The sequence below is a fragment of the Eutrigla gurnardus genome (genome assembly GCF_963514095.1).
Source record: "Eutrigla gurnardus genome assembly, chromosome: 1".
Classification (NCBI taxonomy): domain Eukaryota; kingdom Metazoa; phylum Chordata; class Actinopteri; order Perciformes; family Triglidae; genus Eutrigla; species Eutrigla gurnardus.
In genome coordinates, this window is record NC_139915.1 from 26,135,215 (window position 1) to 26,154,176 (window position 18,962).

Consider the following 18,962-nt stretch of genomic DNA (forward strand, 5'->3'; position numbering starts at 1 on the left):
GCAAGCGCTAATTAGTATGAATGACGAGTGCTAAGATGACTAATGCTGCTGAGGACAGGTTTTAATTGAGAATAATATAATAACGTACCCTGCAGATTTTGTCAGTGTGCAGTCCTTGTTCCTTATTGGTCAACGCAGGCCTGTGACTCGTAACAAAATAGCCAGCGGTGTGTCCTGTATGCAACAAAAAGGTGTTTTTCACTTACTGCCCAGGCAATATCCATTACAGAAGCAAATAATTTAATTTTGTGTGCAACACTTGAGGAGAATATCCATATCTTTATTTACCGACTAAATTGTCTTTGCTTATTGGCATGTTTCAATTCAACACACTATATGAATATTGAGCAGGAGAGGAGAAATTAGGATTCAGAACAGCCGACATCAAATCCACTGCTGTTTTGAGGATGATCTTGGAAGACAACAATATGTCCACGAATTAAAAAACAAACAGCAGCTGGCATTAATTGCGTTTCACATATTCCAAGTGAAAATCTAAGATATTCTAGGGAGAGAAAGTCACTGCAAAGAACAAGGACATAACATTAATCTGGTCTACCTTTAATGTCTAAAGTCCCTCATCATAATGGAGAAGTGTATAGGTAATGGCCCCCAGGGGGCTCAGCATAAAACGCAAACAGTGGCTGGAAGGAGGACTGACCAAGACTTTTCAAGTTATTTTCTACTTGTTTTTAATATAGAAAGTGAGATTTTGACCATCACTAGCTAGCTAGCAGCAGGGCTGCTGATTCAACAGGTAGTTTTGGCCTCCAGAGGCAGCACAGCAGTGAGCGGCTGGACTGTACAATACTGGTATCTACGTTGTTCGATATATTTGCCTTTTAAAGCATTATTACTGTTATACATCTTGAGCGACTTGGGAGGATGGACAAGCTGTAAATACTACATACGACATAGACTTACCTGTTTACACAACAAGCACACAAGGATCAACATGAGCCTTTATTTGAAGTTGTGTTTCTGGCCACCAAATGAACGTGGATTCAATGTTGATTCAATGTTCAATGGTTCTTAGCTGCTAAAATGTGTAAGTTAGCCAGTTTGGCAGCCATTTTTTAGTCTTAGTATTTATTTTTGGAGAACATGCTTCTTACTTTTAGTCAGATTTTAGTCTTTTTTATCCTTTATATACAATGTTTTAGTTTAGTTTTAGTTTGTATGTTCTGCCCGTGTAACCGTGGGTTCTCTCACTATACAATTTTATACTATACTATACCATTCTATGCTATACTGTTTTATACTATATTCTATTCTATACAATTTTATACTGTACTATACTATTCGATACTATACTATTGTATAATTTACTATACTATACTGTTTTATACTATACTATTCGATACAATTTTATATATACTATTCTATGCTATACAATTTTATACTATACTATACTGTTTTATACTATACTATTCTATACTATACTATTATATATTCTACTATTGTATACTATACTGTTTTATACTATACTATTCGATACTATACTGTTTTATACTATACAATGTTATACTATACTATATTATTCTATACTATTGTATACTATACTGTTTTATATGATACTATACTATTTTATACTATACTATTCTATACTATACTATTCTATACTATCTGAGGGGAGCAGCAGAATCAGCTACACTAAATCTGTCAGTTTGTCACTATGAGCGACGTCTTTCACTTCACTTTCACAAAGTCATTGTATGTATTATTGATTCAGGGCATGTATTTGTGAAACTGTAAATTTCATCCAACACATGCACACTGTCCTGAATAATTTGATTGGTCAGCCTCTGTTTCTCTCTGTGAACTAATCAATAGAACTTAACATGATGTAATGGAACAGTTTTGTAAGTAAATGTTCAGCTATATAAAAAAAAAAGAGAACACTTCTTATAAGTAGCGCTGCTCCTCTTCATGATCATGTTGCAGCTATTATCATCACTTACCGAATCTATCCGAGGGAGCAGCAGAAGGATAGAGCTGATGTGTGATGACTTAAGGCCTAAAACCCATTCTCTACAGAGAGACATATTCTCTGAGCTGCTAAACAGATTATCGCTGCCGAAACACCATTGATTAGGTTTTATTGCTTTTTTCCCCTTCTCTCTTCTCCCCCTTTCAACCTCACAGCCTTTCAAGATTTTTTAATAAAATGTGGATAATAACTGAAGAGCGTAATTATTATCATATTTTATACGGGACGAGTGTTCGGCACAGTGATGGAAGTTGAAAGCAGGTCGTGTGATGGTTCGCTGTGAGGTATGGAGTGTGTTATCCTCTCATGTTTTCAGTGTCTAGCTGCAGGCCACTGTCTATCTCTGAGAGGGTGTCAGACTTAAATTTGTCTGTGTGTGTGTGTGTGTGTGTGTGTGTGTGTGTGTGTGTGTGTGTGTGTGTGTGTGTGTGTGTGTGTGTGTGTGTTAAGTCTCAGTAGAGTGGCCGTGCAGTCTTGCAACTATATGCCCATTTTACTCTTCTAATTGTATATATAATGTTTGTCTGAGAGGCAATTCAACTTTTCTCTGCCTTGGTTGTTGTATAATGCTACTTGTAAAAGAAAAAAATTAATGAAATTAAAAAAAAGGTATCACTTTCTTGCTTATAATAAAAACAGCTATTAGGACCCTTCACATGGATGAATTGTTATTTTCTATAGAGCCAGAAGTGTGGTAAAGGTAGTTAATTAACCCTTTTACATGGTCGACTGAGCAACAACAATAAGCAAGGCCACCGCCAGTCAAGGTAAAGTGACCTCATGTTGTCGAAGTGGATTCAGATTTCAGATCAGACCAAAACACGTAAAATAAAAGTAGGAGAAGAGGTCGCGACAGCAGTGAAGGATTTGTCAACACTATTAACCCAAGGACAGTTTATTATCATTTTTCAAATAAGGGGTTGTGGAAAATTTGGCAAAAAAACAACTAGTGCTTGATGAGCAGCCTTGAACATGATTTCATTGTTTTACAGTTTTAATCATTGTCATCGACGCTTCAGCTGCACCCAACCGTAAACCCAACCGCCTTCAGGGCATTTCAAGTTTCGCCGTTAACTGACGCTTCCACTTTAACAGATATTTTAATCGCTTTCAATGCTGCATTTCGACTGAAAATATCATCGTTTACTCTCTGACTAATATTCAAACTGCCTTTGGCCTCCATTCACAAGAGCATTTTTAACTCACCGCCCGATGGTTTAACAGGTCCAACTAGTTCCAGTCACGTTCAAGTAACATTTCAACTGCTTTCAGTGCACATTTCCATTGCTTTCATTTCTTTGACATTCCAACTGCTTTAACTTCTTACTCTTCTGACAAAACAACTACTTTAAGTGGTTGCACGTCCACTTCCTTGATCTCATGTCGTTGCTTTCGGTGATTACACTTCATGGTCAACAATCGCGATTTCAGCTCAGGCTTACGCTTAAATGACTACTTCAACTTTATTCTGTTCTTACACATCAAAATAAAACTTCAACTTCTTTCAGTGCATCCTATTCCATCTTCTTTCACTCGTTGTATTTCAACTGCCAGTTCAACTTCCTTCAATATTTCCATTGTGTCAAAGCTGTACTTTTAAACTTTTTTGTGTAGCCCTTTCCAGTTTAAATAGTTTTTTTTAACTTCCCGTTAATTGTGCGTATAGTGGTACATTAGCTACATGCAAGAGGAAATATTATGTACTATTCCTTTTCTGTATGTTTGTTTGTCACATCACACTGAGTTCTGATTGATGCGTGCATGTCACTGTAGCATGCATATTTTCAACATGGGTGATGGTGAGATCAAATGCAATATCTCTGAGCATGACTAGCACCTGCACATCAAATCAACCATGATAAAAGAAATACACAGATTCGTCTTGTGTGGAGCTTCATTGACAAACATTCGACTGTCGGACAGCTATTTTCGAAGGTGTCGCATGTTTGACAGAATCACACACTCAACATGAAGGGGATTGTACAGTAAATAAAGATTATTAGGTTTAATTAATTATTTTTGCATTTATTACTCTTTTGTACATCCATATAATTAGTCTGCACCGCTTAATTGAATCTGAGCAGCAGCCAGCAGAAGATAATTTGTTTTCACGTTAACCAAATGGCTCCAGTGTTGCCAGGCTGAGAGGAAATGACATATGGTAGGAAAAGTATAATTCATCTGGCTGAAACACTGATACCCAACCAACAGAAAAGAAATTAATTCTGCTCCCTGGCTGCACAGCCAAACAACATTAGGAACAGGAATAAATAACAACAACACACACAGAGACACAAACACAGCTAGTGTCATATTGAAAACCAAACATCCAATAACCAGGCTGAATTGGGAATGTAGAGGAGCTTGCTTATCTGATATGTGGTGTGTGTGGGAGACTGCGTGGGTTTTTTTTTTCTTCTTCATGCGTCTGCATGTGTGAGAGTGAATGAGATTTGATTGGGTGGGCGTATCAGTGTGTGTAGTATGCATGCAAGAGCCACTATCAAACAGGAACACGACAAAAAAAGAAATGGTTTGCATATGAATTTAAAGTGTCCATAATTACAAAGTAGATTTCTTGGCGACTGCCGTGGATTGTTGACCATCTTTAAGCGAGCTCTGGAGAGCGTTCCAATGAGGATTATCTCCTCCAGCGCAGCACGGCGGAGTTTAGCACTGTATGTCATTGATTAAGCGTGCGCACATTACATGCCAACGCACAGCCTTCTTGCATGGTGTTTTCTTGTCTCGTAACAAGTGCTGAAGAGAACCCTCATCGAGGACAAACATGTTGTCTGAAAAAAGTAGAGAAATGTATTCTATACAAAATAAATGTTGTTATTACTATTATGCATACAGTGTTATCAACATCCATGAATTAGTCTGTGTGCGGTATTATTCAAGCAATTATCCGTCATAGAAATATTCAGAGGTTTAAAAACATTAATGTTGCACACCTGACCTATATTCTATTTTATACCTGCTGGCTTCTTATGATAAGTGGAGGAAGTAGAGGTTGTGTTTAATGAACGAACAAATTTAAATCCCAATTAAACACATGTAAGACACAGGTATTGTTTTTTTTTTTAAAGCAGATCGGGATGCAAACTAAGTTTTAATTCTTATGGTTTAAACGGGTCCATTGAAAACGCATACCTTAAAATGACAAGCCTTAGATAATTGGAGTGTAATCACAAAAGCGTAAAATCGAAGTGTAAATGCACACAGATGCACAGAAATACCTGTCAACGCAAACCCTCTCTCAAGCTGTTCACAAACACATCCAGCTGGAATTCATCAGGGGTACATAAATTAAACTTCAAAGAAAAGACAACAACTAACAGGAACAAAGTGAATATGAACATAATATTTTTAAATGCTCTCTTACTGCACATTTGAACCTCCACAAAAGAGTGTGACTGCGTTACAGAACAGGAGCGACAAAGTAATATCAAAAGCAGTCTGCCAACTGTATCCAATTTAAAGCTTGTTATTTTAAACTACAGACCCTGGTACTGCTTTCTGATGGATAAGAGGTGACACTAAAGCTGTGACATCGCAGATTGGATTATGATTAACAGGAGGGGATGTTCACTTAAAGGAAGTACTTTCTTATGGTATAAAATAAAAAAAAACACACATTTTGAAATGTTGGAAAGCAAATATGTAATGGTAAATAAAGAAAATCTGACATTTGCAGACAACTGCAAAGCTTTGTGTTTGTGTGTTCTCGTGGCAGATATTATTGACGTCCATGTTTCTGCTTTCCTCTCTGGAGGGAAGAATGTGGCCGATGAACAGAAAAAGACTCTTTTTGTGCTGCACATCCAGAACTGTAATGACCATGAGATTGGACGATTCTTTTTGACAAGTTTAAACGATTCGAAATTAAAAGTGCACATGTAATTATGGATATTTCATTTCAATTTGACTTGTAGCAGCAAAGACACAGGTGTAATTAATAATGTTAATTACAGCTGTGTTTCATTCAGGCGTGCATGTTATTGACATTGTGCACTTTAACGTTTACACTAATTAACTGAATTAAGCAGGTGCACTATTTAATTTAGGTTCTGTTTCTGAAAACAAACTATATTTCCTTCAACAGTATGTTGATATTTTTCTTTTACTGCACCCAGTTTTGATTACAGATCTTCGCTTTCTATTCCTTTATGACTTTCTTTTTACACAAACCTCTCAACTGTTTCACCATGAAACAATAAACTATCTTACTCACTTTTTTCTCACACATTCAGTGTACAGCTATAAAACTGTGCAGACAGTCTTACAGTAGGTGGGCTTCTATGGATCCCTGGTGTATGCCTATTCTCACCCAGTGCTCTGGTACTTCCACTCAAAAGTAATATCTCTGAGCTGCTTGTCCGCAAATAACAGTTTCCCACAGCCTCCTAAAGGCAACACTTGCTCTTGTCCTGACTCAAAAACTATAAGAAAAAGAAAAGAAAATGTGAAGCGTATTGGGAGAATTTTGCAGACTTACTGCACACATTTACGGGAAAACAACAGAGTTGCATTGTGTCAAGCGTTACTCAGTATATCCAGAGTGGAAATTAAGGTTAGATGTATTTGCAGCGCTGCAGGAGTCCTAATACCCGGAAATGGGTTAGCATTTTTTGCACTTCCAGTTCCCTCATCTCAAAGTCAATGGTTCATGAAGGGGTTTATGGTTAGATGCCTGAAATAAGGTCTGCAGTCAAAACAAGCTTAAGAGATTTTATGGTTTTAATTAACGATACAAAACATGTCTCATGAATTTCAAAGCTTTTTACCTGTCTTAAAAGGGCGATTGCTAACAAGTGGCTAAATCCTCACACCAACTAGTTTACAGCCTTGTTGCGACGGCAGCCGAACGCTGACCGACTAAAGACTGTAGACGTGACTTCAGTTTGCGGACATACGGAAACGGGAGGAAGACAACAGAAAGAAGCGGTTTGTGGTAAATTCTGGATCAGAGTCACAAGGTTCAGCTAGCATCTAGTCTGCACATTAACGTTAGCTGTTTTTCAGTGTGTGAACGGAGGCTGCAAAAACATTCCAGGGAAGTAATGTGAACGAAGCTTGAAGAAAATTCTTAATTAATAGAACAGGAAATTCAAAAAGCAGGCAGCAGGTGCATTCCCAAGAAATTAATCAAGTGCTGTTAGCATTAGCATGTCATGCTCAGAGAAAATACACACATATGCGTGTGTGTTTGTTATCTGAGCGCACACACTCTCTGTAAGTAATTATAACATTATCAAATGCTAATGCTAACAGCATTGATTAGTTGATTAGTAGGGAATACACATGCTGCCCTCTTTAGTTTATATAAACTAGCTATATACTGTGTGTGAGTGTTTGTTTGTTTGTGTGTGTGTGCATATATATATATAATGTATAGCTTATGTGTGTGTGTATGTGTATACATATATGTATCTGTTAATTATATATCTATATAATCAAATACTCACACGAATAAAGCGAAGAAAAATAAATAGTTCTGTAGTTATTACACGTATGCCAACATGTCACATGGACTTTAATGCAGTGTTTTCGTGGGCGTGGCTTGGTGTGTTTGGGGAGTGGCTGGCGTGTTCACACATCCCGGCTTGTTCATCATCACACTCCGACAGACAGGCAGAGAGCCGAGGGCTGAACTCGCAACAACTGTACTACACCCTATCCACTAATTGCACCATCTGCGGAGTGTTGTTCTCGCTTGTTTTCATTTTTGTTTTGTTTTTTTACAACCGTTGTATTTAGCAGGAGGGGTCTCGCGCGCCAGCTACTAGACACTTTCTCGTTTTCAAAACTGCTACACCGACTAGTTTCCCTTAAAGTTGGAGAAATAAACTTCTGGGCGACGACATGATAGGGACGCGTTTCTGAGCACGGCACTGTTTTTTCTTCTCTTTTTTCGTTGCACGCGCGCGGACTTACTTCGTGGTTGTCGTTGCTACTTTGTTGCAGTTTTTTTTTTTCATATTTTTGTGGTCGGCGTCCGGAGAGGGGGTGGTGGTGGAGGGGGGAGGAGGAGGGGGAAAAGAAGGTGGACCCACGCTCTCGGTCGCCGGTCTCGTGGCTTCTTTGTATACAGCAGCGGCAGCAGCAGCAGCAGCTGCTGTGTGTAAATGCACGAGCACACGGCGTCCACCGCTGCTTGACGGACAGCTTCTACTCGGTCCGGTCCGACCTTCACGTGGGCTTCCTCGGAGATGAAGCGGCTGAACCGGGTGTAGAAGAGGAATATCAAAACTTTCCCCCCCTTTACCCCAACCCCACCCACCCTCTCTAAAAAAACTGTCTCATTCACCCCACTACCACCACCCAACAAAGCTTGGGTCAGTTTCACCGCCTCTCCCCCCCCCCTCTCTCTCTCGCTCTCTCTCTGTCTGTGTGCGCTGGGATTGTAAACGGCAGAAACAAATTGATCTCCGCGCAGAGTCAGGCTAACGTTGCGGCTACAGCAACGCGCGGCTCCCTCACGCACCATGGATGTACGATTTTACCCGACGGCTGGTGGGAATGCTATTCCAGGAGAACCGCCGAACCTGGATTTTGCCCACTGTTTGGGCTACTACAACTTCAATAAGGTAACACAACCCACCCCCCTCCTTACCGCCTGTTGTGTTGCTGTTGTCTAGTTTTGCTGTTGTGTGTGTGTGCATGGACACCACCAGTCTCAATGAGTGAACATCCGATATTAAGTTAAGCAATTATGTCTTTCCGGAGTCGCTTAATTAACACGCCCCAAACTTTTACTCTCGTGTTTTAGTAACGAGAAGAGCACGCGACAAGTGCAGCGGGGTTACACAGTTGCTACTTTTTCTTCTTCTTTTTTTATTGTCCAGCTAAAACTCTCACCGTAAGTGATGAGCACCATGGTCACCGCGGTCACGGTTGCACGTTGCTAGACATCGGTGATGTTGCGTTGCATCAGCGATCTACATTACAGTAGACGTTAGATCGAGATGAAAGTAAGATGTGACTGTCAAATTCGAACTGCTGTGCTGGACTGTGATCCTGCTACAAGACCCCATTCAACGTAAAGCACTCACTTGTTTACCATTTTGACATGTCAACCCTCCCCATTCCCACTCATTGCAACTTTATTTACAATGTTAAAATAAAGCTCCAGCACACCATGCTTTGCTGTTGATCGCTCTTGGAGATAGTGGAAAATGAACTTTACAGCTCTATGCAGAAACACAAGCGTGCAAACTGTTAAGCTTAAATATGTTAAGTGTGGATGCATTCACTGTCAGCATTGTTGTGCACTTATCTTTAACATGAAATCAGACTGTCATGCTAATTGGCAGCCACATGATGCAACAACACAGTTGTATCTGCTCGCTGCCAGCTTAGACGGCCTGTTTCCTGCATTGTTTGTTCTCATCTGCAGCCTCTGCAAACACCCGTTTCTAACATTGCTGAGGTATGATGAGTTTATTCACTCTTATACGCAAGGAGGCAGAGGTTACGTGAAGAACACGGATGATACTTTGTGATATGCTTTCAGCGGTGCGACACTTGAACTATTCGGCCCCGTTATCCACCAGGAGCGTGACTCCCAGCAAGAGGGGGACAACAATTTGACAGATTAATGACACAACTGCAGCATGCTGTTTCTTTTTTGTTTTCTTCTTTTTTTTTTTACAAAGTTTAAACAATGGCAGCCTCCACATCCCCCACCCCTCCTCGCACACACACACACACACACACACACACACACACACACACACACACACACACACACACACACCACCCCCTCCTCCCCCCAAATGTATTCAGCCCTATAGTGCTGTTTGCCCTTGCAATCTGATGCTGCTCTAAACAGTTACCAGGTTTGTCTCACTGTTTCATCAGCTCTTTTGTCATGTGGCCAACTTGTCATATGTGCCCAATTTCATCATGTCTTCATCAGCCCTGAGAAATTTTAACTACATTGCTTTGAATCGGCGTAAGAGTCGAATTGCAATTTTTTATTTATTTTCCTCATAAAATTCCCCGGGTCAAGTGAAATTTTCCATCTGTACCAGTAATTGGCCACAATGCAAAAGGAGGCCAGAGAGCTGGAGGGAGGGTGGTGTGAAGGTGCTTATCCAGTATCTCCACCAGTGATGCTGGAGAGAGAGGGAGAGTACAAAGCATGCATTTCATGCTAATTACAATGCCTTTCCATGGTGAACAAATAGGCTCTCTCGCATGCATCTTTCAAATAAGCCTCCAATTTATTTGAATCAGCTTGGTGAAAGGTAGCACAATGCGGAGCATTTAGTCATCCAAAAGATGTGGCATGCTTACAAGTCCCACAGAACTGAGGCATTACTTTTTTTAATCTATTTATAGGCTGTCACAGCACCTTTTTGCAAGCGGCAAAAAAAAAAAAAAAACTTCCACGAGATTCACAGTTTTGATTTGAAACTAGGCAATACCCTCTCAAAACGCTGGCACAGGAAATGTTCAATTTTAATGACAACGGAGACATAAGGGCCCAGAGGCACTTTGAAACATCAGAGAATCTTTTAAATTTACAAAAAAAAATCCAAACGAGTGGCACAAACTTAATTAGGTGCTGCAGTCATGACTAATGAAGCTGCCTGTTTTTTCTGGCAATGAGATGAAGGAGAAAACAGTGGTGCCGATGAGAAACACTTCACACAGCTGAAGAATATGTACAAAATAATTTCAAGAAAGATCACTTGCTGTTATCTGGTGGAATTTAATGTTCCTTTCTCAAAAACTCTCTTTACATCAAATGTAAAGGTTTATTTTCCTGAGTTATTGCCATTAAAAGCAGAGTGTGGGGGTACAGGGCTGTCACAGCATGGTTCTGCTTCTCTTAAACTGCATTTACTTTAAGGCTGAACACTTATCAGCTATGCTCAAGGGCACACCTGCCGCGCTCCATACTTTTACTGATTGGTTGTCACTTCAAGTTGCGACGTTTTCAATTCATCTGTGATAATGACTCTAGTTTAACCGGCTCTTTGGCTCGTGTTAAGAACACCTTGTTGTAGTCGGTAAAAATAAAAGAGCTGCCCTTTTTTAAAGTTTAGACAACTAGAAATGAATGCATTGGCATCAAGTCCTTTATTTGTGCATTTTCTTCTCGGTGATGCCAGCGATGCGAGACGGTTCAGGTGTTTTTTCTGGACGAGATCCTCAGTCAAACACGGCATCAAACCCAAAGACAAGGAGCTGTTTGCATTTTGACCGTGTTTTGGGTATTTTGTAAGAGTCAAATGTGATTGACTTTAATGGTTTCATGAAATGGACTCAGTGTTATTCCCTTTATTTATGGCCATCTGGTCTGTTTTTTTCCCTTTTTAAAGTTTAATAATGTTTCAGATACAGTAACCATTTAGAGTGGGGCTTTCATTACCTCCAGGCACAGAGACTGAAATTGCCAACAGATGTTAATACAAACTCTTCACCTGCACTGCTTGATATCACTCGAGGTTTATTTGCAAAACTAATACCAGCACCACTGAGACCTCATAATTCTTTGGGAACTGACCACACATCTGTGGATTTTAATGGTACCACTGCAGAACGTATGTACGGATAGCTTCATAGGACATTGTAGATGGAAAGGTGCACACTAAAGTCCTGTGTGACCCCACTGTGTTATTGATGAGCGCTGTGAGGGGTATGCAGCTTTCGTGCTTAGCAAAACATTTCAACAGGCAAGTTTTACCTTCTTTTGACTTCGAGATATGAACCTTCAGACTTTCATGAAATCAAAACCCTTTTTTTGGGGGACCGTTTCTGGTCGGCAGTTAGACATTCAGTTACATCCATTACCTCAGGAAATAGTAGGTTTCATTGGTAATGGCCCATTCCTGCACTGGATTTGAAAAAATACATACAAAATGTGTCTACAACAATGTTGTCAAACATATCTAAGTGTTCATACACACCAATAGTGAATATTTGAAATGGTTTGAATACTAGTTTTTCACAGCATCGTTACACGGCTGCTGTTTAGTTAGACAAAAATCTCAAATTTATTCTCTGTGATATTGTGTCAATTTTTAAAACAGTATTTTTCAAGGTTTTCTATTGAAGTTAGAAATTCCATTATCATGACAACACATAAAAGATTAAAAAAAGGAATGAGGTCATTTTCAACACGGTTTTCAGTGAGCTGCAGGCAGCAACAGGCTGCTCACCACCAACTCCCCTGCTCTGCTATGCCCCGCTGTTGTGGACGACTACCGGTGCAACGTTCAACCATGAAATCAGCTTGAAGTTGTAATTATTATCAACCGACTTCTATATTAAATCAAAGTTTAATGGTTTGGCTGGTTGCGTTGTAAACAAATGAATCAGTTGCTCTTTTGTTGTATCTCCTAAGAAAGTAGATGCTCCAGTTGCTTTTTTTGGTGTTGTACTAAAAGCACTTGCTGTTACCAAGGCAACCACGGGTGTCACCAACTTAACCAGGTCTGAATTTGACGGATCACAACTTCATAATAAGGGACTTTTGTAAACGGAACAAGATAAAGCACCGGAGAATGTGTTTACCATTTTCTTTGTTTTTCATCGTCCTCTCACGATATGAAAGTCTAACTGTGCTGTAAAAACAATAATAAGGAAGTTGTTGCAGACTATAAGACTTGACTTGATGATGTAGGGCTGTAGCTGCAATTATCAGGCTTTTATTGAGCCTGTAAAAATGTGGTGTAGTAGGTGAAACAGAAGCCTCCTCACGGTTCACGTTGGCCCTGCTGACCCATGCATACGGAGAAATGAAAAACAACAACGATTTAACAGAACTCCGAGAAGGACCTCAGTGAATTTACTGTTCCTTTAGCAACAGACCCTGATCAGTAATGTCTTATTGTGTCCAAACCATCGTGGGCCAGGCCTCTTTTGTCTTTGCTGTCCTTTTTGCTTCATCGGTTGGGAAGGGGTTAACACTCTGCTCGGGGGGAGGGGGGGGGGCATCTCTCCAGTGTACACAGCTGGTGCCATTTCATCACACACATTCTAAACATATCCAAACACAGCTCTGTGTGTGTGTGTGTGTGTGTGTGTGTGTGTGTGTGTGTGTGTGTGTGTGTGTGTGTGTGTGTGTGTGTGTGTGTGTGTGTGTGTGTGTGTGTGTGTGTGTGTGTGTGTGTTGGGGGGGGCTGTCTGCTTTGTCAAACTCAAGCAGTTGATGGATATGACTTCAAGGTGCATGTTAAATGTTTGAATGTCCAAGAAGTGAATAAGCGATGTGTTCTTCTTGCCGAGTTTTTTAATTGTAGCTTGTCAGGAGGTGGAGTTCAACAGATTTATTGAAAAACCCTAATTTTCCCACTGAGATTAGACGGTGTTATTTTTAGTCTGCCCACGCTCGAAAGACACGCTGTACTCCGAGTCCCTGCCCTTTTTAAGAATGACTAGTCTGTTTGACAAACTGCACTACACGTGTTTCTCCACAGGGCAGATGTTAACATTTTTGTTAATTCCTGCAGGATGTCTCAACACTGACAGGATCTGATGATAGCGGTAGAAACAGAGACATATCTGTGGAAACTTTATCATGTTTATGAAAACTGACTTTTATGAGAAGCGACCCTGCTGCAGCAGCCTTGTATTAAACCATTAGCCGGATAGTTTCTGATCCCTGTGGCACACCATGTCCCGTCGAGTTTGTTTCTGCTTATTGCAACTTGTTTTACCGGCATAATCTGATGATCCGAACCAACAGTCTGAACCTGTGGGAAACATAAGACCAGGTTGTCTGCTTTGTTTATGAGGTGGATACAAGAAAGGCCCTGAAATCTTAGGCAGACATAGACCATTACCCAGATCAGCACTCGTAAAAAAAACCCTTCTGTAATCCTGCCATCACTGCTCATAAATCCACTTCATTACATCCCAGTGTACATTACTCAGCGTGGCTCATTTAGGCAAGACCTCACACTCTTATGTTTTTTTATTCTCAACCAGTGGATTATGGACCCAGCGGGCATCATGTGTCCTCCTGATAGGACTTGTAGACAAAGAACATGGCGATGTACTGAGTCAGTCTCAGGTTGTGATCCGGTATAAAAGAACAGTAACTATTTGTAGCCGCGTGGCTGTGTCAGAAAACATTTATTCCTGTGATGCAAAGCGGATGAACCCACAGGAGAGGCACATTTGTTACTGGATTTTGATCACGTACACAATATCGCTACATCATCCCCCAAACCATGTAAGTGCCTGAGGAAAGGTGATTTATTATGACATCCAAAGTCAAGAAAAGAAAAGTGTTTTTTCAGTCATGGTGCTTAAAGTGTTTAGTGTCTAGTGATTTTAAATGTAGTGTAAATAAACATTTTTGTCCCTTTCGCCCCCCCCCCCCCCCCTCCCCCCATCTCAGCAGAGACTTTATATGCAGTAAAGTAAAAATCTATTCCTCAATTAACATAACTACTTGCCTTTTAATTACTTTTCTCCAAACTATGTAATTATTTGATACGTCTTTGTGGTGCACATGAAACATGATCGTAATAATTCCAGCGTTTAATTCATTTCTGTGATGATTAAACCATATATAGCATAAAAGAGAAATCTTCCCTTCAATTGCAAAGATGTGTGACATTAGACAAACCTATTTAAACATTTTTTTTTTGTGATGATAAATTAGGTCGCGATGCCTCTTGACTCGAGTACCGAAAGCACTTCAGTTACTCTAGTTTTGCTAAATTGTATACACGTCCCTGACATGCTAGTAAATCTACAGTTTGGGTGAGTTCATCTTGTTCGGTCAAAAGTAAAACGTACCTCCTGTTGTGAGTTTGAAGTCTTGTTATTTGTGTGAGTGCTGTGCCCCTTTTGAATCAAAGCACCCCTCACAACAAGATATATATTTTCCACCATGATGAACTGTTTTTATCTGGTTTTGGCTCACTACATCTTTGACAGCCTCAACCTTGCAGAGTTATTAAAAGGAAAGGGGGGAAAAACTCCCTGTCCCTGAGAAAAACGCTTTTACCGTGAATTAAGCAGTTTTCAAAAGGACCAGTCAATCACTTCTGGTTGGTTCAATAAATGTTGTCCCTTTAGTGGTTAGCCTCGCTGTTGAGACACATTCGGTTCTGAGGCTTTTTCCAGAGAGGCAGCCGTTCCATGTTTCATAGATCTAATGTCCAATTCTCTTAATGGGCTCACAGACTGTATCAAAAACATCCAGCTGTTTCCCTTTTAACTTGACTTTGCTTGACTTAAGCCCTTCTCCTCAGGTCTTTTCAAGCAGCACACTGTCCTCCTTATGGGTAATATTTTCGAGGCTGCACTCGTTGATTCATTGCTGCTATCTCTATATTAGACATTCTCCTCCCAGCTATACTTCCTGTTTACTTTTAACGTCAGCTACCAAAAGGGCGAATGCAGAACATCTTGATTTCAAAATGTAGATATTATTCCTGTGACACACAAATTAGGCAAGAATGAATGTCTGAGTGTTGGATTTCTTCTCTCCAGTTTAGCTGTGAACCTTCTGACTAAAGCAGCCCAGTCATAGAAATATGAGTCACCGTTGAATGTGAATGTGTTCCTCATTAGAGGTGCAAGGTGCTGCAGGTGTGTGTGTCGTGGTACACACTATGCCGTGTGATTAATCTACCCCTCCCCCCTTTCTATGCAATACATTCCCATAATGCAGTGTGTTACTGGGTTGCACTAAAAGGACTCACAATAGTAGCAGGTGTGCAAATATCCCTCAGACCGGTTGAACAAAGAGCTTAAATAATGGAGGGGGGGGGGGGGTACAACTTATTTTTTATTAAACCGTTGAATAGATGGCACGTTGGAGCCGATTGGCACGAAATTCAAGAAACGCCCATTCAAATACAACCTGTTTGTTATACAACACATGTAAGCTTCATTTTGAAACACGCACTGATGTGTTTGTTGCTTACAGGGACAGTTTTGTTCCCCTGTTTTTGCTCGCTTCCATTCATGCTGGCACATGTGCTCATCCTTCTCGAACATTAAGTCTGTTTGTGGCTGTTGGATAATTTTAATGTCTATCTCAGCAGTTACTCTAGCATAGGAATAATACCGCAGCCTATAAACCCCTCCCCCCTCCACCCGCCATCTAAATGAGCTTTAATAGTCTCCTCAGGTTGGAAAACTGCCATCTCACCCTGCCCCGGTTTGATTGGATATTTAATACACATGCATTAGACCCATATTCCCTGGCATGTACTTTTTTTGCTTTGTTGCCGTAATTCAAGTTCATGATGGTATCAAAGATCTCAATACAGTGCACTTGATGGAGGAATGTGTAGCTGAACCATAAAGTCCCAGAGGGGAATAAAACAGCTGTTCTTAGAGGAGTATGTTTGCCCTTTATGTCTTACCAACTCCTTGTAAGAGATGCTTTATATCCATGTTCATGTAAAAAAAAAAGGTTATTCTGCAAGCAATTAAAAATGTACCAGTCATTTCACAACAATATCTACAGTTTCTCATCATTAAACAAACCTTTTGTCTTTGTGTAAACCTGAGAATATTGGTCTAAGATCATAATCTTTTTCTTCAACCAAGGCCTTCGAGTAGCCTAAACATACCCAAACAAATGTTAATCATGCTTTGGTTTATTGTCAGGAAGACAAATACAAGATGTTCTCCAGAGAAGACATTTTCTTTTTTTTAAAACACTAATGATGCATGACACCGCTCTTACATCATCCTTTTGGCCGTATTTGCCCAACAATTATCATCATTTGAACAAGCGAAGCTCTCAACATGTTACTGAAGTATCACCGCTTCGAGGATTCTTCTTGTCAGATTTCCCGTTAGATGAAAAAAATCATGCAGTATTCATGAATCATGTCTGGTTTTGATTCAAGTCGCGTGATCAAAAAGTCATATAATATAGGTCCAAAGCTCGACTGGCATCATGAATCCAGGGTCCGTGAAATTGTTGAGCAGACTTCAGATATTTTTTCGGGGAGTTGAAGTCGAGGCTCATTCACAGCATGTCCTTGTTTATTGTGATGTGTGTGTGTTGCTGCTGGCTCGTGGACATGTGGTCGCAGTGTGGGATGGCAGAAGTAGAAACATGATTACGGTCTGTGAGGCCTCAGCCTTGGCAGCCTCTCTCTCTCTGCCTGGACTGCCATTGATGATTCTTTTCAAATGACATTCCTTCCACGGAAACCGATCTAGCTCCGCGTCGGTGGAGGTTCTGACATCGCGGCGTCACTTTTCAAATACCTGCATCGCCTCGCGAAAAAGGGATTTCTCCCATTTTATTTTTAAATAGCCTCTGCAACATTTGTGTCCCTCCTGCTGATAAACAAGAAAAGCAGTTGAATGATTACACTGTTTCAAAGGCATTACAGGCAGCTGATTAAAGTGTGAGGTCGGAGTTAGCCAAGGTTAACCGTCCATAATGAAACACTTTGAAAATAATGATACGCTGCATGGTTTTATGAGGGCTTGTGGCTGCTCAGCTCAGCAGTGGTGACCTTCAGCAGTTCCACGAGCTAATCGTAGCGATCCTGCAGCACCCCTGTAGTTTTGAGACTCCATTACCTTCTGATACACATCTCGGGGAGCAGAACCTTTTTATACGAGGTCTGTCTCTGGAACCGTTCTCGTGTCACTGAGGTTGGATGACCATCTTCGCTTTCATCTACTGTTTTGATTTGTCAATGTGGACGTGTGGCACAGCACGCCAGGTGGTTTTCACACTGAGTACAATGAAGTGATACTCGGAGAAATCAACAGCTCTACTGCTTTTGTAACCAGATTGCATGAAGAAGAAAAAAACAGATGACAAATACTTGTAAGTGATGTAATAATGTTCAGACAATAATCTGTTATTGCAGGGCATGTGGTCTTTTATTACAAACAGCTGCGTACTGTACACCTGGGTAGTCCGGATTGTACTCCTGCCAATACTTAAAAGTTTCATATTGAAAACTGGCTGCCGTCCACGCTATACGATTACTGAATAAGTAATACCTGTCTAGAAAGAGAAACGGCAGTATTAGCTTTGGCTAACGAGTGTAATACTTTTGGGATGTCGGGCATGTGAACACAGCTTGGAATATGCTGCATGTCCATCTATCTGAGATGTTTGACTTCTCACAGGATAAAAACGGGGATGTTTTTCTTCTCCCCCCCTCACGAATCACTGTACAATATCTCTATGGAGCACTAAAAGTAAACTGTAACCAGATGAATGAGACGCTTATGGATAATTGACCAATATGTACACTTCTGCTTTAGGAGTTGTTTTAAACTGCCAAGATGTTTGCTGATAATTATGATCTAACAGCCAGTTAAAATGTGTTTGAATTCAGTCGCCATTGGCATAATGTTGTGCAAATGAGTGCTGTTTTTTTATTTCTTTTTTAAGTAATTTGCTGATTTGTGCTATTTGTTGCTGCACGGGAGGGAGGGTACATGGAAACGCTTCCAGAGATGTATCATGTTGGCATGCTGAGCACACTGATCATGTCCGCTTATGTTGATTTTAGCGGCATTTCGTCACCATATTTAACGTGTATGAACGTGTTCCCAGCTTACAGTAAGATTCCCAGTTTACACAGCAGTGGTTTGTGTTTGATGGTCGAGGTGAGGAGGGAGACAGCTGTGTTCAGCTTCACTATTGGGGCTGTTGTCAGACGTGCCCAACAGGAAGTAATTAACAAATAAGAATAATTGTCCCCTTCTTTCATTCATCACCACAGTCTCTCATAACAGGCAAGCTTCATGCAGGGACAACAAAGTAGTACATAAATCAAAGTAGTTTCCTTTGCCAAGCCAGAACCCCCCTGGGAGGTACCTTGGTGCTTAATTAAAATCCAGAAGGATCATGTTTTAAGTGTAGGTGAGGAAGCACTGAATAACAATGACAAATCATGCCCCAGAGCATTAGTGGAGCTCTCTTTTTCTCTGTACAATATAAATGAGATTTAATGTGAAAGAAAGCTGTTTTCAGTGCATTGTGGCACACAAGGACTATGGTAAATAT

At 40.4% G+C, this 18,962-nt stretch overlaps 1 protein-coding gene across 1 annotated transcript in view; it reads left to right on the forward strand.

Moving 5' to 3' along the window:
- Positions 1–8,310: 8,310 nt before the first annotated feature.
- tox3 (TOX high mobility group box family member 3) overlaps positions 8,311–18,962 on the forward strand; it is a 37,956-nt gene continuing 27,304 nt past the window's right edge. The window contains exon 1 of the mRNA XM_084013959.1: positions 8,311–8,583. Within this exon, the coding sequence (XP_083870085.1) occupies positions 8,482–8,583 (102 nt within the window). The 5' untranslated portion in view covers positions 8,311–8,481. The remainder of the gene's footprint in view (positions 8,584–18,962) is intronic.